This window comes from Salminus brasiliensis, chromosome 22, assembly GCF_030463535.1.
Source record: "Salminus brasiliensis chromosome 22, fSalBra1.hap2, whole genome shotgun sequence".
Taxonomy (NCBI): Eukaryota; Metazoa; Chordata; class Actinopteri; order Characiformes; family Bryconidae; genus Salminus; species Salminus brasiliensis.
In genome coordinates, this window is record NC_132899.1 from 30,756,673 (window position 1) to 30,776,541 (window position 19,869).

The 19,869-nt window shown below is 45.6% G+C and overlaps 1 protein-coding gene across 1 annotated transcript; it reads left to right on the plus strand.

The window, feature by feature from the left end:
• Positions 1–2,419: 2,419 nt before the first annotated feature.
• Positions 2,420–19,535, plus strand: plekhm1 (pleckstrin homology domain containing, family M (with RUN domain) member 1). The gene is made up of 13 exons (XM_072667064.1): positions 2,420–2,609; positions 4,904–4,996; positions 8,495–8,736; positions 9,789–10,442; positions 12,767–13,232; positions 14,148–14,322; positions 15,897–16,266; positions 16,423–17,000; positions 17,680–17,825; positions 17,933–18,126; positions 18,554–18,617; positions 18,880–19,037; positions 19,177–19,535. Exons 2-13 carry the CDS (start codon positions 4,943–4,945, stop codon positions 19,283–19,285), a joined length of 3,210 nt encoding a protein of 1,069 aa, XP_072523165.1. The 5' UTR covers positions 2,420–2,609; positions 4,904–4,942; the 3' UTR covers positions 19,286–19,535.
• Positions 19,536–19,869: the final 334 nt, after the last annotated feature.

The window sequence follows — 19,869 nt, forward strand, 5'->3', positions numbered from 1 at the left end:
GACCATAATCGGTCCATCCAGTCAAGAGTCTGGCAAACGTCCTGCTCTGACAAGGCCTACGAATGCTGTATTCGGGCTCGGCTGGCCTCTCGGCAGTGTGGCTTATTCATTTATTATTAATTAGTTTTTAATAATAACCAGATATTATGTTTTAAGATACATTGATCTGCCATGATGTGTGAATTGAAGAACACTGTTGATCTGGATACAGTGGGGTGGACACTGTCGAGGGGGATGTTCTAGACGACTGGACTTAGAACATCTTCAAAACATCAGGCAGGTCTCGTGAGGCTGATTACTGTTATTATCCATATTTCGTATCCAATGAAAGAACCCAAACCCTCACACTGATCACTGAAATGTGCAGATGATCCAGATGAATCATGGGAGAACATTTTCTGAGGGAGATGAAAGATGGTTTTGCAGCTCCAGTGGCTAATATTGAAACTGTGTTTGCTAGGTGGTTGCCGTGGTATTCCAGGTGGCTGCTGTGGTGCCCCATGTAGTTGTTTGGGTGTTTCTATGTAGTATTTGCATCATCGTGACATAAGAACTTTGTACATCCGATCAGAAAGGCTGTATACCAGCTCGAATCACACCATCAGACTGTGTGACAAGCTGTTTAGCCCAAAATCACACCAGCGCTCCAGTAAAAACGCTGATTCAAGAACTCTGTAATGGAGTTTTACTAGTCGAAAATCAGCTACGACGTTTTTACTGGTTTTCCAGGTCTGGATATACTTAACATAAATTTGACTGGTCACATGTTAGCATTGATTTACATGGAACTTTATCTAATATTGCATTTGTACTAATAAAAACTCAACAATTATATCCTAATAGGTAGAAATTATAATTCCTGGTACCTCCACTGTAATTCAGACCAGTGAAAACTCTACTTTTAGACATAATTATTTATTAGATATCATTTTCAGAATATTCAGACTCCTCTAGCGCCTTTTTCATCTTTTAATCTTTCAAATCTTTTCTTGGTGTTATTGGAGACGTTTGGAGACTCCGAGGTGAACGCACATGTTCTTCAGTTCCTGTCCTGACTCCGCCCCCTGTTTACAGAGCGGGATGTAAATATGAATGCAGTCTTCGGTGTGACACGAAAAAAAATAAATCACTACATTTAACAACGAAAAAAAAGAAAGGTCTTCAAAGGTCACTTCACCAGTCGGGTAAAGTTCCATCCCACATCATTTCACACGCTAACATTTAACAAAACAAAATTAATTGACATAATTTACGTAAAAAATATTTATGTAATGTGGGTCTAAACAAAGTATTGAAGTCATAAAGTTATTTTTACAAGTTTTTGACAAGCAAATTTAGGCCGATTATGCAAATTAGCCAATGACGCCATTTATCGACTTTTAGAACAGCCAATAGTCATGTTTCCAGGACTGGATATCCTTAAAGTAAATTTGACTGGTCATATGTTAGCATTGATTTGCATTTATATCTATAATTGCATTTTTACTAATAAAACTCTATTAGTCTCTCTATTATCTACAATTACATCCTTATTGTTAGAAATTACAATTCCTGATACCTCCACTGTAATTCAGACCAGTGAAAACTCTAGTTTTAGATATAATTATTTATTAGAAATCATTTGTAATAGTCAAAACTGGAATTGTGGTTATCTGAAGTGATATTATAGAGACCTAAACCTGCACATACTAGTCAAAACTACATTATAGAGATTATAGAGATCATTATTTTAATTTATTTTAACTTTTAATTAATGTATCTGGCCTTTTTTTTACTACAGAATTGCATTGTGGAATATGTCAGGAATTTCTACTGCATTTTACTGCATTATAAGTGGTTAAATTGGGGATTTAGATCATTTAGGACGTGTTTAAGCTTATTAAACAGTAAAAAAGATAAGTCTCATTATTTAATAATGTGATTTACGCATTTCAAAAAGTCGCTCCCTACGAATGTTGAAAAGCCCAGGTCCGGATATTTATTAGATATCATTTTTAATAGTCAAAACTGGAATTGGGGTTATCTGAAATGATATTATAGAGATCTAAACCTGCACATTTTGGTTAAAACTACATTATAGAGATCTTGAATTAGTATTTTTATGGATACTTTTTTATTTATTTTAACTTCTAATTAATTTACCTGGCCTTTTTACTACAGAATTGCACTACTAGTTTGCAATACTAGTTAAAAAAAAAATATTATTATATAATATGATAATATGATAATATCTAAAATAAAAATATATAATATATATATATAATATAAATATAAGTAGTCAAAATGAAATTTTAGATAAGAAAAGTGTGAAATGACGTCATTTATGGGCGTTTAGGACAGCCAGTAGCTACTAGTTGGCAACGCCGTTGCCACCACAAGCGAGCCACAGCGGGCGAGGCTGTCTGTGTAGCGCCGTATACCCAGTACTGCTCGTACGGTAAGCGCAGGCCGACGCTGTGCTGTGCTCCGTCTGCGGCTCGTCTGCGGCTCGTCTGGCTGTCTTTAGGCTCGGTTCGGGAGGCTGGAAGCTGCTGGATTTCACCAGAAACACCGTTTCTCCTGTTCTTTCGGGCTAAACCGCTGGGCCTGGGTCGGTGACAGACATGACGGTAGGTGGTAGACAGCTAAGCTGATCCCGGTGTGTTCGGGAACGCCAGCCATCGTTGCTGTATAGGAACGATTTCCCCCAAGCCTAGATTATTGATCTGGCTAAATATTGAAATATCTGATGTGTTTAATAACGATAAGAGGGCGGACGAGTGTATTTGGAGGTGGTCAGCTGATTAATGAGGTGTCACATGTTGTTGTTGTTGTTGTTTATAGCTATTTATCTAGCTGGAGAGTAGATGGAAACTTGGCTTCCCTCTCTGAATATGCATGGGATTAGTTTAAAAATAAAATAGTTTATTTATTTAATTAGTGTAAATTAAAGTTTAAATGTTAAAAAAATCGTAAAATAGACATTTAGCGTTGTTTTATGCACTGAACTCGATTATAATACGATTATAACTGCATTATAAGTGGTTAAATTGGGGATTTAGATCATTTAGGACGTGTTTAAGCTTATTAAGCTGTAAAAAAGATAAGTTTCATTATTTATTAATTTGATTTACGCGTTTAAAAGTCCCTTACTACCAATGTTGGCAAGTCCAGGTCCGGATCCGCGCCAGGATTCCGCTCCAACTGCCTGGGCAGCTCTGCTGCAGCTGTGCTGCAGCAGAGCTGCCCAGGCAGTTGGAGCGGAATCCTGGCGCGGATCCGGACCTGGACTTGCCGCTTCGGCTCCCTACACAGTAAAAGTTCTGCCCTAGCCACCAGCCATGACATTTTTGGTGTCGAAGCTGGCTGTTTAGGTATTTTACTAGCACTAGAGCTTAAATAACTAAATTAAATTATGGAAATAAAATAGATTTGGGTGACTTTTAGCGTTTTCTTAGCCAAGTAGCTAACAAGTAGCTTTGTTATCTAGCTAGCTAGCTAACTTCGTTATTACACACCTAATACATGTATATTCGTTAATATACAGCTGATATTAAACCTCACCGGTGTCTAAAAGTCTTTATTTAGTGCTTGACTCGTTTTAAGGGGACAACACACGCTTAAAATCAGCAAGTTAGCCAGCTGCTATTTCAAAACATGGGACCTGGGCGTGTCCCAATTATTTTGTCCCGTCTCCCCCCCCTAAGTAGGGCGCTTCTCCAGGCTGGTAGTGCAGTACATGTGAACTAAGTAGGCACGCAGTATCCCAAATGCCCTTCTGTTAGCTAAGCAGTGCAGAAACGGTGCCTTCAACGTCGTTATTATGATTTGTACCGGTCCCAAGCGAGTGCACTACGTAGGTAGGAAGGTGACATTTGAGACACAGCCATGGTTTCACCTTCTCTGCACTCCCAGGTAGATGCTGTAGAGAGAAAGCAGCCTAGCTGGTCAGCAGCAAAACCAGCATGGGAGCACTGGGATGGTTGTCAACCAGCAAGAGACCAGCATAAAGCAGTTATAGCAGCAGCCCCCCCCACCCCCCTGTCATCATCATGACCAAATTATGACCAAACTATTTTGATATGAGGAAGTTTCCTGTCTAAGGAGAAGTCTTGCAAGAAAGGGCCTCTTGTGAAGCGACGTGTCCTCACCGACTTACATAATTTACTGCTGTGGGCATGAGTTAACTTCCAGCTCCCTGCGCGAGGAGGAAGAGGTGTACAGTATGTGCCCGCATGTTTCTGACCACAGAAAGAGACGACCAGACGTACCCTGGCCCAGACGTACCCTGGCCCAGACGTACCCTGGCCCAGACGTACCCTGGCCCATACGTACCCTGGCCCATACGTACCCTGGCCCATACGTACCCTGGCCCAGACGTACCCTGGCCCAGACGTACCTGTCTAACGCAGCTTGTTCCTGGAAGCTCCTTTAATGCTACGAAAATAAGTGTTTTTTTTGGGGGTGGTGTGCAATCAAACTAAGGATCCCATCAATTACAATTAGTTAAAAAAAACAAACTAACAGTCAGTGGATGGATGGTAAAAATAACCAGCAGATTAATCCTTAATACAAATGAGCTGGAAGTAAAATGGTTAAAATGATCAGCGTTATTATACATTTATCTTGAAAAGGGGGATATTTGATATCTACTGTCATTAATAAATTGCTTCAGGCTGTTTTGATTTTTAAAGTGTAACTGTAAAGGAAGAATAAGGATAGTAATCCTAATATTTACAAGATAAGAGTCATTTTAGTCCCAGAGTGAGGAAACAGCCGTAAAGGGCAAAGGGCTTTTAAAGGCCGTAAGCCTGCGCTCGCCCCGCTTGGTGGACGTCGTGGGCTGTGGGAACGCGAGGCCTAGTAAACGAGCTGCTAACAGCAGGTCCAGCTAACGCTGCTGTGTTCTTCCTCCGTGTTCTAGGGTGTGTGAAGTGGAAGTGAGGTGACCCGGACAGGAGCCATGCTCGCCACGCAGACCGCCGACTCCGTCCCAGAGGCCAAGAATGCCAAACAGGTTAGTAACCCGACCTCCTCCGTCCGCTCCGGGACGCCGGAAAGACGGGGAGTTGCGATGCGGCTGTTTCTGGACTGTCTGGTTTTATTAGAGGAGCTAAGTTTAACATTTCACTGCGTGTGTTTCCGCATCGACACACACACACACACACACACACACACACACACACACACTCACTCACAACATACTGGATATCGGCACATCTATCGGTGCATTGTTGGCAATAGAGCGCAGCGATACTGTGAAGCTTCCTGACGCCCTACTTTTTTTACATGAGTATTTTTGTTTACGTTATGAAACCAAACATTTAAACAGCCACTAAAAGCCCGTCATAAACAGTTAAACCATTAAACACTTAAAGACTTTTAGTGGAACTTTTAGCACCTTCTGTTTCCATGGGGTGATTTGTTTTTTTTTTTTCCCGTTGAGAAATTTTCGTTAATTTCGAAACTTTTTTTTACATATTTTTTTTTCTCACTGCTCTAAAATGTGAAGTTTGGTTGTGCTTCCCTACCAGCATGTGTTTCTGCATCGTGGTAATTATTGTTTCAGCTCTGAAAAATTTCAAATGTGCAGTTCCTCAACCAGTAAGTGCTGCACATTCAGGTGTATTGTATCTTATTTGGGATAAAATATAAATAAAAAAAGTCCATCCTATAGAAATGAAATATATAAATATCAAGATTTTTGGTATCGGTACTCTGTATCGGCAGATACTTACAAATCTGGTATCGGTTTCGGTGCATCCCTGTTACAGTGTGAAGTGCAAGGAAAGGAAGTGCCTTTGAAAGAAACTCTGGTGTTCTGGTCCACAGACTGTGGTTTATTAGGTACTAAAGACTTCCAAAAATTCCTGAATAACTTGTGTGTTTTGGTCAGTCCGTAGACGTCCAGCCCTTTCCATAACCTTTCTTTTATATTATATGTAAACATCTGGACGTCTGGTCTTCACTTGAGCAATCCGAATAGTTGGAGGTAATCTAACAAAAACCAGCAAAACTGAAGAAAAGTCTTTAAACATCATTTATAAAATGGAATTTATAGAAATGTGCTTAGAACACCCTGCGTCCTAATAGCTGGTAGTTCCCCTCTTTACTGAAATAACTTCAGTTAGACGTTTCCTATAATGATCTTTCATAATGTCTCTGACATCACCTGGAAGAAAGTCTGTTTTTCCCACTCCTCCATGCAGAAGTCTTTCAGCTTTAGCTTTCAGACAGATGTTCTCACATCGTCCTCAAGCTTCCTCTGATATGATAAGGAATTCCTAATGGATTCGATGTTGGAGAGCTCTCCAGGCCCTACTGCAGCAAAGCAGCCCTAAACCATCACCGCCCCACCTCCATGCTTCGCAGTTCAAAAAGGTTTCTTGTGCTCAAATGAAGTCTGATTTACGCCAAACGTGTTGGGTTCATCTGTCTGAAAGCACACTGGTCCTGGTCCTGGTCTTGGAGAGCTTTAGTCTTGCTCTGATGGGGTTTTTCCCCCCATGAAGATTAAACATGTGTGGTCATTGTCTCTGATTGTAGATGCTGTACTTTGACTTGGAGCTGTGTTCAAGATCTACCTGCTACCATGATGACTTTTTAGGGTTGTCAGCTTGTGGTCTCTGCTCCTGGGCTGAACTTGCCAGGACGGTCTGACCTGGCCCTGTTGGTCAGCTGCTCCACTTGTAAAGGTTTTAGCGGACAGTGGAACAGTGTCTGGTTTCTAACCGTTCTGAGATCTCTCTCTAAACCTCTTCCCAGACTCATCTGCAGCTACAGCCTTCTTTCTGAAGGCCTCTGAGAGCTCTCTGGGTCTGGCCATGCCGTGATCTTCTCCACCACTCGCTTTAACCATCAATCAAGAGCAGATCAATAAGGTTTCAATAAGACAGACTCCTCCAGAATAATCCTCTCCAACCATGTTCTGATCATCTGCAGCTGATGTTCTGTTCCTGGTTCTGGGGGCTGGCGTAGCTAAGTAGTAGAAGTGTGGACCCCACCAGCTAGCAGAGGTAAAGATCACATCCTGGCTGATGGACTACATTTGGAGAACTGTTGACCTTCTGTGGTGGAGCAGGTGGCCGGCCCGGTCTCAGGTCATGTTCTGACACGTGGTCAGTCAGCTGAGCCGTCGGCCTGTAGGTGTGGCTCACGTTCACGTGGCTTTGACTCGTCCTTTTGTTTCCACCTGTCCTTTTTCCTATCGGGGAACAAAGACGGCACTCGGGCTGTCTGAGCAGACTTGCGTGTTTTGGTTTGGTAATTCTTGAGAAGACTATCGGTCTACGATCTCCTCTTACTCCTGGCCCGTGTTGCTGCATGGCATGGTTTTAAGATCTGACCACAGATGTGCAGGGAGCTTCAGGCCGAAAGCTCCAGCTCATGCTTTTTGAAGTGGTTCAGGGTGGTTGATTGTGAGGTATCGTTGTCCTTTAGTTGAACCAGCCTCTTTTCAGCTCTGGTTTATTGAGGAACTGGGTAACGTTAGCTTCCAGGGTTGAAGGAGGAGGCGCTCTGGAATTCCTAATTACAAACCATCTCGAATTGACCGTTCCTAAGAAGGTTCTTGCCAGAGCTGGGCGATATTGGGGGGGGGGGGGGATGCATATCACGATATTTAAAGCCATTTTTTACGATATATATATATATATATATATATATATATATATATATATATATATATATATATATATATATATATATATATATATATATATATAAACGATATTTCTCACTATATTTTGCCATGTAGACAAAAAGCACAAACAACGTAAAATTATTATTTTATTTTTTTTTACGTAAAACATGCTTATAAGATTACACTCTTTGTAAGGAAACGTGCAGATAACCAGCGCTCTTTAACCACTTCTGATATTCACGATACACTCATAAAGCATATTGTGTTCCACGATAACGAAATTTATCACAATACGATAAAATATCGTCCTATCGCCCGGCTCTAGTTCTCGCCTGGTTGAGGGAACGTGATTGATCTCTGCCCCCAGATTCAGTCGGTCAGCCAAGAACTGTCTGGTGTGTGACGTGACTTTCTTTAGTACCTAAGCTAGGCTAACGTTGCTAACAAACACGATCTGGCTGTGTGTTTAGAGGCTCTCTGACCCTGTTTACACCTGGCCATTCCATCTGACCAGTATCTGGATTGCATCCTGATCCGATTTTAGCCACCTGTGCTTAAGCTTGGTTGTCAGGTTTGCTCGTTGCCCGGTGATTAGCATATTACTGGTTAAAGGAGCAGTTCGGCAAAAAATCAAAGGAAAGTGATTGATCTCCGACCTCAGATTCAGTCGATTCGATAAAGACATGTTTGGTGTCTGATATGAGCTTCTTTAGTATTTTAACAGGGGATGCTAGGCTAACGTTGCTAACAAAGACTACGATTGGGCCGTCACCTTGTTTAGTGCCTTTTTGACTCTATTTGATGCTATTTATTAATTAGAATAAATCCTAATATGCAGATTAACCGCCACCTCTGGCCTGTCTTGTTCCGCAGTGGATTAAGGAGAAGATAGCCCAGACGCTGAAGGCCCTGCAGAAGCGCTACGTGACCACAGACGCCCCGGTGACCAGCGAGGACTCTGAGGCCAACCAGCTGTGCTGCGCTCTGGAGGCCGTCTTCATCCACGGCCTGCGGAGCAAACACGTCCGTGCGGACGGAGCCGGGGCCCGCGGACGCAAGGGCCCGGCGCTGCCGCAGCCTGTGTTCTGGAGCCTGCTTAAGAGCATCACTCACAGGCAGGTTCCTTCCCTCCCCGTTAAACTAGCCTGCCTCGTCGAGTTGGGGCTTTTGGAGGCGAGGCGAGGCCCGGAAAAGCTGACGGTGAAGTGACTCCGACCTCACAGGGCCTCGCCGTCTGTTCCCGTTAGTCATTCTGTGACTCGGAAAAAAGCCGTGGGAAGGAAGGACTGTGATCAGCCGCAGGATTAGTCGGGTCATGTGGTTTGGTAATTGGCTCCAGAGTGTAACCGCTCTGGTCAGGTGACGCTGCTTTGCATATTTGAGGCAGTGTGACTGCTCTGACCCTTGGTGGTCTTCGTATGGATTCTTCCATAGATCCTTCACGGCTGCTCACGCTGTTATCTCACTCAGACAGAGCCAAACTGTGGCTTTTTGGGTTTATTGAGCATGAAAACTCTTTGGTCTAAGGGGACACAAGTATTGGGACACCTGCTCATTGATTGTTTCTTGAAATCAAGGATATTAAAGAGAGTTTATCCTGCTGTTGTTGGAGTAACTGTCTCTACTGTCCAGAGAAGAAGACTTTCTACTAGATTAGGAAGAGCATTGCTGTGAGGATTTGATTGATTTGAGGTCAGGATGTTGGATGATCCTCATCCCCAACTCATCTAATCGAAAAGTACTGGATGGAGCAAAGTCCATCATTCCAGAGAGCACAGTTCTTCCACTGCTCCACAGCTCAAATATCCCCCTCTTATAGCCCACACCTGGCATTAAGCAGCATGGTGCCAATAGGTCCATGTTTATCTGCTCCAGGGAGTCCTAATCTATTGTAGTAATCAAAAGTAGCTGAATGCATTTATTAGAAGTGGTGTCCACAAACATTTGGACATGTAAATATTCCCTCATTATTTATGAATATGTACCAATTATTTTTAAGTAGCTGTCCTGTGATTTTAGTTTAAACAATAACAAACCACCTATAACCTTCCCAGTATTCCCAGTATTCCCAGTGTTCCCAGTATTCCCAACACACACTGGGAGAAATGATACCGTACATGCTTGTTACAGTTCCCCGTTTTAACGTTTTGACCCTGTTCCCCCCCAGAGATGTGATCTTGGAGCTGGAGGGCTTGAGCTTCATCAACTCTGACGTAGGCCGTTGCCGGGCCTGGGTGCGCCTGGCGCTGAACGACGGGCTCCTGGAATGCTACCTGACGTCGCTGCTCCGCGAGGGCGCCAAGCTGAGCGTGTACTACCAGCCGGGCGCGCTGCTCCTGGACCCCGAGGACCGCGAGGTCCTCCTTAGCCTGCTGCAGGGCCTCGCCTCCCTGGCCTTCACGCTCTCCTACAAATCGGCCGTGCTCAACGAATGGACCACCACTCCGCTGGCCCTCGCCGGCCTCTGCCCCGCCGCTCCTGCAGATGACCTTCAGCTGCCCTCCAGGCGCAAGGAATCCTGGGATACGGCGTCTCAGTCCTCCGGGGGGTCCTCCGGTGGGTCCGCAGGCTCGGACGGGGCTCCTGAGGTGATCCACAGGGGGCTGGGCAGGGTGGTGAACGGTGCCAGCGAGCTGCGGACCCCGCTCACGGCCTCTGATCTGAGCCTGGACACGGCCGGGTCGTCGCAGCTGTCCTCCAGCCTCGGTTCGGACGGCCCGCTGCAGCCGCAGGAGCAGGAGCACCGCGGCCTGGAGAGAGAGAGCTGCAGCTGCCATATGGAGCTCGCCCATGAGGAGCACCACAAGAGCACGCTCAGAGAGTGAGTAGTATGTTGTCAGATACCATATTTGGCCAAATGTTTGTGGACGCCCCTTCTAACGAATGCGTTCATCTGCTTGTAAACCGTTGCTGACACAGATGTGTAAACATAGACACACAGCTTGTCTAGTGCCAGGTGAGAAGTTCTGCCAATAGAATAGGACTATCTAGTGCAGATAAACATGAACCTATTGGCACCATGCTGCCTAATGCCAGGCGTGGTCTGTAAGAGGGGTGTAAAGCCCCCAGCAGCATTGAGCTGTGGAGCTGTGATCGATGGTTGATGAGTTGGGACTAACGAGGTGGGGTGGGTCAATCATCGATTGTCCAACGGCCTGACCTTTCTAATGCCGTTCTCGCTAAATGCAATCAAATCCTCACAGCAATGCTCCTACAAAATCTAGTAGAAAGCCTTTTCCACGGGACAGTAGAGACAGTTACTCCACCAAAATCAGGATTTTCAGCAGAAACTATAAAAGAGCAGGTGTCCCAATACTTTTGTCTGTACAGTGTATGCCTTGTCACTACAGGATAATCAGGCTGCTTGTGAGGCCAGTTCACCCCTCAGACTGGTCCCAGTCTTCTTCCCAGTGTCTAGCTTAATAAACAGCCAGCTGATCTGGTCGAAGGTCTGTGGAGAGCTACCATATGGAGGCTGAGGCTCCCAGATGTGTGGAGTGCCTACAGGTGGCTGAGGAAATCAGCACATCTGGGAGAAACCTTCAGCCAAGCCCCGAGCGCTCGACTGTGCTGGAAGTTAAAAAAACAAAACAAAACAAAAACATCGGGACGGAAACAGGAAGTACGTGCCGCAAATATGCAGACGAGCGAGAGTTATGAAACGCTTCTGAAAGTAAGATCAGTTTGGGGTTTGTTGGTTTTAGGCAGAGCTTCATGATGTAGACGAACGTCCAGTATTGGAAATGGGTTTCTGCATACGCTAGAATTCACACGTTTGGAATCACTCATAGTTTTAACATTTATAAAACTATAATTATAATATGACTAAGAGGTTATTTTTTTAAATATTGGATATATAATATAAGTTTCAGGTATTTTGAGGATGACAATAAATGATTATGATAAACTGCAAAATTTAATTATCAAAATAAACCTAATTGTGAATGGTCATTTTAGAATTTTAGTAGAACTAAATTCAGAATTGTAATTTTTTTTAATCTTCCTTCTGAAGATTAATTCTTAAACTACATTCTGAATGATAATATTCAGATGGAAATTGTACTAAAATCATTTTTTGTAAAAAATAATTGACTGTAATTTGAAATGTTTTGTTCAGAAGGAGGTTCTACTTAAATTAATACTCAGAATGTAGATGTAAAATGAATATTCAAAAAGACGTCTAAAATACTAAAATCAATATTCAGATTGTAGTTCCACTAAAACACCCAAAAGGATGTGCTGCTGAAATTAATATTTACACGAAAATTATATTAAAAAATTAAATAAATAAAAAACTAGCAGAACATCCTTCTGGGTGTTTTCGTAGAAATGCATTCTGAATTATTTTTATTTTTAAATCCCTTCCTTCTGGATATTCATTTTACATCTACATTCTGAGTGTTGATTGATTTTTAGTAGAACTTTCCTCTGGAGATTAATTTTCAAGCCACATTCCAAATATTCACTTTAGATTCTGAACTTTTCATCTGAATGTTAATTTACAAACTTCTGTTTATATATTAACCCTTGTTTTAGTAAAACTTAAAAAATGTTTTAATAGAACATAAGTCTAAATAATGAATCAAATCTAATTTATATTTTAGATCTTAATTCCTAATGCTAATTTGTAGTAGCATCTTCCATCTGAATATTAATTTTAGCAGAACAGCATTCTGGCTATTTTAGTAGAACTTTATTCTAGATGTTAATTTTAATAAAAATCCCTTCTTATATTAATTTGACCTGAATTAAGAACTTCATTCTAATCAGCTCTGTTCACTAATTTGAAATTTTACTTTTTTGAAAAACTATAAATTGGTGCATATTAGAATTATTGTATACATTTTTCCTGCTTCTAAGTGACATTAGTTTTATTGGATGATGATAATAGAAATAAATACGGATACTTTTCCCTATTTAATGTTTCTGTTTTGCTAATATTAGTCATTTAATACATTACATTTACATAATCATCCACGTTGAGCGTGTAGCCCCTCTATGTGGCACAACACACTTTGAAACCCACCTTGTTGAGTCAGGAATTTGACTCGTGGTTCCCCAAAATCACCAGTCTGGAGCTCTGATTGGCCAGGATGCTCTTTGGGGATTCTGTATATCTGATGGCAGTGTCTGCTTTGCTTTCAGAGGGAGCAGCTCCTCCAGCCAGGATCTGACCAAGGAAGACGTGGACATGCTCAGCCCCCCTGCGGGCAGCACCACCCACAGCAGCAGTGACGAGGACTCGCCCAGGCCTCCCTCGCCTAACAAACAGGACACCACGCCTTCGCTGCTTCCACCCTCAGCGAATACGTCCGGTCCACAGCAGGAGGTTCAGCAGGAGACTGCAGCAGAGGTTCAGCCTGAACCCGAGGCTGCTGCTGTTGTGATTGGACCTGCAGTCACAGAAAACTCTGTAGAACAGGACTCTCGCACCAAACCCTCAGATCTCTCCACCCCTTATTTGACTTCCGGGATGGCCGCTGACTTGATGACCCCCAGCGGTCCTGCTCCGGTGGCTTCTAGTGGTGCCGGGTCAGGGGAGAGTTGCGGCCGCGTTTCCGTCCAGCGAAGCTGTAGCGTTCTCAGCCAGACTTCATCGGGCTCTCTCTTTGTAAGTGTCTTATGTACAAAACAGCCCCTCCAGCAGCTCACACTCGGTATTTACCCAAACTACAGCTGATGTAGGGTTGTTAATGTGCCGAATGTGGACCTTTAAATTGCATCAAGTGGCAATCCTCGGGGACCAAGCACTGTGCCATTACAGAGCACAAGTCTAACCTAAAAGAGCTGTAGAAGCTTTTTGGGGGGGGGGGGCGTGGCTTGAATTTGCCCAGTTGTTAAACTCCTGTGGGGTTGAGTAGTTACCCCTGTGCTTTTACTGTCCTTTTAATGCTAAAATCACCTGTAGCTGGTTTGCTGTGGTCCGAGTCAGTGAACGACTTCATACGCTTCATGAATCTTGGAATGCGTCACAACAAACCATGTGAGAACTGTATTCTCTCTGCTGATTGGTCAAACAGACCTCTCTGGGGCGGTTCTGGGAAGGTTGAAGGTGATCTAAAAGTGTGATTACCTGCATATTTACTGCATGGTTTTCAATTAGGGCCTGACTGATACATCGGTTAACCGATACATTGGCTTATCGGTTGTCAGTGCTACTTTAAAATAAGGGCTGATATGAACAGCTCTTGGCTTTATTGGTATTGGTGGAAATGTATACAGTGTAGTTGTTAGTAAAAAAAAATTGTCAGCTTGTGTTCTCAGAATTTTGAACCCCTGAAAATCAGCGTCCGCCACAAAAAACGTCTCGTCTCAGCCAGACCCAGCTGTTTAAATATTGTAGTATGTCGTTAAAAAAAAAAAATCACCATCTGCTGTTCATTGCTTCAGTCTAATGGACCAAAACATTCCCAATCACAGTTTCTGAATGCAGATTGGGAAGAAACTGTACTCTTCAGGTGTTGCTTAATGAATGGACCTGAATGCATTTCTGAAACCCCGCTGTTGTTCATTATCTTCTCCTCAGAAGTCTCCGTCTTGGATCTCGGAGGAGGACTTCTATAAGCCGGACCCGTACGGAAGTGGTGATTCTGAAGGGCCAGAAGTTTCAGATGTTGCTCAAATCAACGGGACAATTTCTCCTGTTTCTGAACTGGCATCTCACCAATCCCCACCCAGTGTGGTCCATCGTAGACAGATTGGTAAGAGGGGCAACTGTTGTTGTTGTTGTTGTTGTTGGCCTGACTCACAGTTTCAGGAATACACTTCCTCATACATGGCCAGTCAAACAGATTTTTCGAATGTGTGTTGGTTGTACACTGGTGTTTAGCGGCCGTGTTGGAGACCCATGAATTGGCCTTCTCACCCCAGACACAATTGTTTAAGGTGGTAGTAACCTCAGGCTCCTGCAGGTGGCGGTGGTACCATGCCGAGAGTGTGGTTGAATGTGTGGACTGCATTTGGGCATGGCCAAAGGCCATAGTGTAAAAGAGAGAGGTGAACCTGCAGGTGTACGGAAGCATACGGTCATACGGGTCTACCAGCAGTGGCCGAAAAGCCTTGAGGCCTGAGGACATGGGATTCCCAAGTTTTAGAAATTCTCGGACTCTTCAAACCTGTGCAGTCACAGACTCCTCTAAGCATAACAAAAGGACGAAAGGAGGCAAGCGTTCTGAGCTTGTGGTTTCTACAGTGCGGTTCTGCTATTATTAAGACTGGCTGTTAAGGGGAACTGTGGAGGTCAAGATGATGGCTTGGTCAAAACTACTAGTGTGCTGGTAAGACCGGCAAACCGAACCCATCCTTATAACTTACCGAGGCCCTGTGGGTGGTGCACTGACCCACCCTGTGGGTCAGCAGGGTGGTGCACTGTTCCACTGTGCAGCTTTGCTTAGACAGGAGCCATAAGCAGGAAAGCTGCTTGGAAACGAGTGGCGTGGACTGAGGAAGTTAAAATAGTAGTTTGGCAAGTATTGCACGGGTGGAGGGGAGGCCAGCAAATGCTGGGTGCAGTTGTCCAACCATCTGTTAAAAGACTGAAGCTGAAATGAGGATGGGTTCTGCAACAGGACGATGATCCAAATCGTACCTTAAAATTCAGCCTCCTGTGACCTTGCTGTGCAGCAAGACGACCCAAGAGTGTCTCCAAACTAGAGGCCCTTGCAAAGTGTAGTGGGGACAAGCTACTATGAAGACAAACTAGGACAACATCTTATATGTCCTGAGGGCTAGGATTCGCATATGGTCAGGCGTGTGAATGCTGTGTGACTTCTGCTGCTGCCTGTTTTTAGTCATGCGTGTGTTTCCGTGAGGAAGTGGCTCAGGCGGCTCATGCTGCAGTCAGACCACGCTCTTGTGACCCAGAGCAGCCAGTACTGCTTTTTTAGCAGCCGTGGGGAACATGTGAGCTGGAGAGTCCTTTTTTTTCTCCACGCTCGTGTATAATGAGCGCTCTGATTCGAGCGGGAACTGAAAACCGGTTTCCTTTCCTGGAACTTGCTGTTCCTTCTTTTTTTTGCAGCTGATTTTCGTCCTTGCTGTTAATGGAAGCGCCCTTGGTCCTGACGTGGAGAGTGGGCCACCATGTGGATGGCTTAGGTGTATGAGGAGCTGGAATGGGAAGGAATCAGTCTAGAGGGCAAGGGACTGGGTTGAGACTGGATGTCGACCCAAAAGCCTGAAAGACTGCAGTTGTTGGTGTTGCTTTATTGTTTTTTTTATTTTTTTATTTTTTTACTCAGTCCTTCTTCCTGCTTTATCAAATTCCTCCCTCTAGGCCTGTCTAACCCATTCCGTGGCCTGTTAAAGCTGGGCCAGCTGGAGCGGCGTGGTGCCATGGGCATGTGGCGGGATTACTACTGCGAGCTGTCTCCCTTTGAGCTGCGCCTGTACATCAACGCCGAGGAGCGGAGTTGCTGCGAGAACTGCTCCCTGCTGCGCTGCGAGGACGTCCGCCTGTCCGCCGAGGCCGAGGGCCGCTTCCGCCTGGCCTTCCCGGGCAAGAAGCTCGAGTTGCGAGCGCCGTCCCGGGGCGAGGCAGAGGACTGGGTGGACCGCATCCTGGAGGCAGTCAGTAAGGCTCGGCCGGTGGGGTCCCGTGACGATCAGTGGGAAGTGCTCCAGCCTTCGCCAGTCCTGGGCGACCGGTAGGGCTCCACTGTGTCACAATACAGGGCAGCCAATCAGAACAGGGCAAATTTGAATATTCCATTTTTAATCATTCCCTGGTGTGAGTGAACAACATCTTTTTAAAATGATGAAACCGTTTGATCTCAATGTAAAATTTTGTCTGTGTCACACAGCCCTAGTGACCGGGACACCTCCTCGCTCTCCTCCACGCCCTCCAGCCCCGAGCGGGAGCCATCCGAGCCGCCAGAGACGGATTGGAGCCGGCCAGCTGACCCAGAGCCAGACGCCATTAAGGAGGCGGTGGTGTGCCTGAGCCAGGAGGAGCGAGGCTGGAGCTCGCTGGTCCTCTCCCTCTCCCTGGAGGCGCTCCGAGGTTTCTCCGTGCAAGACGGCCGCAAGATGCCCCTTTTCAGTCATCCCATCGAGGTCGTTCGGGATGTGGTGCCAGATGCCGCCCTGGGCGGTCCGGCCTTCTTCAAGGTGCTCACGGCGAAGGAGACGCTGACTGTGAGGGCGGAGAGCGGTGAGGAGGCTCGCGCTTGGAGGAGCCTCATCAGGGGGGCCCTGAACTCCTACCTGGACACCGAGGAGGACGGCACGGCGGAGGAGATGATGTCCCCGGGCGGGGGACCTTCTGGAAACATCCACAGGCTGGTCCAGCACAGGCTGAAGGGAGATGGGGTCCTGCTGCCATACCTGACCACTGTGCCTACAGAAAAAGGACTGGACACTCAGAACTTCAAGTGTGCAGGTGCGCCTCAGCAGATTTACAGCAGATGTACACTATCGAAAAACAGGAGACCCCTAAACTATCAGGGCTGCCACACCAGGGTTCATTATTAAGGGTCTTAAGTCTTTAGTGGTTAAATGGAATTGCAAGTCTGACGTTTGGAAGTCTCTGGAAAAGCCCACCTGCTTAATAATACAATATTGGCTAGACAAGACGAGACACCCATATCCGCCATATCCACTACGTCGCCCGGGGAGCAGAGAGAGTGAGGGGCCTTGCTCAAGGGCCCAGCAACCCAGTCATCAGTAGCCTGGTGAACTGCTGAGCCACCACTGCCCCTCTTTATTGGTATTGTCAAAAAAAAAATCACTGATAAGGCAAATTTATTTATTTATTAATTTACTTATTTATTTATTTGCTGTGTAGGATGAAATACAAGTGGTCAGAACTTTACAATATTGAGGTCAGCAAAAGTTGTTGTGGACGACCATTTATTGTATGAGAAATCCAGAAGCATGCTAATATAGCTAATAGAGAATGGGAAGGTCGTTGCCATGATTTCATTCACATATGGATAGTCCATGGCCTGTGTGTGTGTGTGTGTGTGTGTTTGTCTAAAATATGCAACCAGAGCTTCTTTTTGTGTGTGTGTGTGTGTGTGTGTGTGTGTGTGTGTGTGTGTGTGTGTGTGTACATGCAGGATGCCCTAAGCAAGTCGGTGTGTCTTTGGGTCGAGCCAAGCTGTGCGAATTCTCAGGTCAGCATTACTGTGATGGCTGTCACCATGGCGACACCACCATCATCCCCTCCCGCATGGTGCACAACTGGGATCTGACCCCGCGTGAGGTGAGCACAGCTGACATGCTTTGCGATCTACCACTATTAGTGCACTAGCATTACTGTGTGTGTGTGTGTGTGTGTGTGTGTGTGTGTGTGTGTGTGTGTGTGTGTAGGTCTCCAGGCCAGCCCTGAAGCTGTTGGCAAACATCGAGCAGGAGCCTCTGCTAAACCTTGACGTCTTAAACCCTGACCTGTTTGACCACACCGAGGCCATGGCAACAGTCCAGTGTCTCAGACAGAGGCTCCGCCTCCTTGGCGATTACCTGCTCATCTGTCGCAGCGGAATCCGCAAGAAAATCGAGGCCAGGTGTGTGTGTCTCTCTCTCTCTCTCTCTGTGTGTGTGTCTCTCTCTCTCTGTGTGTCTCTCTGTGTGTCTCTCTGTGTGTCTCTCTCTCTCTGTGTGTGTGTTTGTGTTTGTGTGTTTGTGTGTGTGTGTGTGTGTGTGTGTGTGTGTGTGTGTCTCTCTCTCTCTCTCTCTCTCTCTGTGTGTGTGTGTGTGTGTCTCTCTCTCTCTCTGTGTGTGTCTCTCTCTCTCTCTCTCTGTGTGTGTCTCTCTCTCTGTCTCTCTCGCTGTGTGTCTCTCTCTCTGTCTCTCTCGCTGTGTGTGTGTCTGTCTGTCTGTCTGATTGTTATTGTTGTGGTTATCAGAGAGATTCTAGGAAACCTAAAGCTTGTGTGTGTGTGTGTGTGTGTGTGTGTGTGTGTGTGTGTGTGTGTGTGTGTGTTTTTTTAGGCTGAGGCAGAGAACGTACCTGCTGGAGTCGAGTCATCTGTACAGCGTGTTGGACTTGAGGCAGGTCGGTGCAGATTTCTGAACTTTATGAAATCAGATGCCCCCAATTTTGAATGGAGGCCAGATGTAGTCTCAGCTTTTCAGCACGTTTACTGTCTGAATATCACTGCTTTAGTTAACGCTGGAGATACGAGGTGAGCACTACTAACAGTAAAGGACGGTAGTCACCCATATCAGTTTTTGTTTGTTTGTTTGTTTTTTCTTTTGTAATAAAACTGTTGTATATTGGGCCCTTCTCAACCCCTCCTCCATCCTCCTCCACACAGATCGCAGATGGTCAGTACGAGTCCTTCCTGCAGTCCCTGATCCAGTTCTCGTCCAGCCACGTGCATCACTGTGACCTCTGCACCCAGCGAGGGTTCATCTGCCAGATATGCAACACAGACGACATCATCTTCCCGTTCCAGTTCGACACCACCGCCAGGTAACCTCCCCCCCCCCCCCTTCTGTTCCCACTGTTCTAGCATGTTCTCCCTTTCCATTCCCGCTGTTCTAGAATTGGGGGGGGGGGGGGTTCTCCCGGTATCTTCCGTCCATCGTTTGAGTTGTGGTCTCTGTTCCAGGTGTAAGGTGTGTAAGACGGTGTTCCACTCCTCCTGTAAGGCCCAGAACCTCTCCTGCCCTCGCTGTGAACGCCTGCAGAGATACCACGAAAGAGACCTGCTCAGATAGCTGCACGTGCAAGTCGGCCTGGTCAGGCTGGGCCGAGCTGCGGCGGGGGACTTCTGGAGCTGGAGCCTCGCTCTCACGCCCTCGTGAGACCCCACGTCTAATGTTAATAAGTTTTAAATGTAGCCGAAAGTGCACTTATTTATAGACCTGTACATACGTTAATTCACTGAGCGTACACACGCCAAGTGTGTGTGTGTGTGTGTGTGTGTGTGTGTGTGTGTGTTTGTCGCTAAGCAGCCGGTATGATTTTAGCGCTGGGGTGGGTGGGAGGGTGTTTGGGAGGGAGTATGGGTGGGCCATGCTGCAACTTGCACTTGCACTGAGCGACGAGTACCGTCTCTGCCTCTTGACTTAATGGACTGTTCCTATTAATCTGTCAGCCCCTCAGTCTGACTTGCAGTTTACTGGATTTACTCCTTTTAACCTTCTGTACAGAAACATCCAGAGATTATGCAAGATCTGACGTCTGGGAATCACGTGCGTCTTGCCAAAGGCACTTCAGCGGTTTCACTTGCAGCATCAGGAGTTTCTCTTCTCGCCTCAACCCGGCTGAAGGGGGCTTCTCGTGGGGGATTGTCCGCTCC

Bases quoted from the DNA above. Each gene is read 5' to 3' on its own strand.
- plekhm1 (XM_072667064.1), top strand. From the start codon at position 4,943: ATGCTCGCCACGCAGACCGCCGACTCCGTCCCAGAGGCCAAGAATGCC. The intron at 4,997-8,494 runs GTTAGTAACCCG...CTTGTTCCGCAG, and splicing joins AGGCCAAGAATGCCAAACAG to TGGATTAAGGAGAAGATAGC. The intron at 13,233-14,147 runs GTAAGTGTCTTA...TCTTCTCCTCAG, and splicing joins CTTCATCGGGCTCTCTCTTT to AAGTCTCCGTCTTGGATCTC.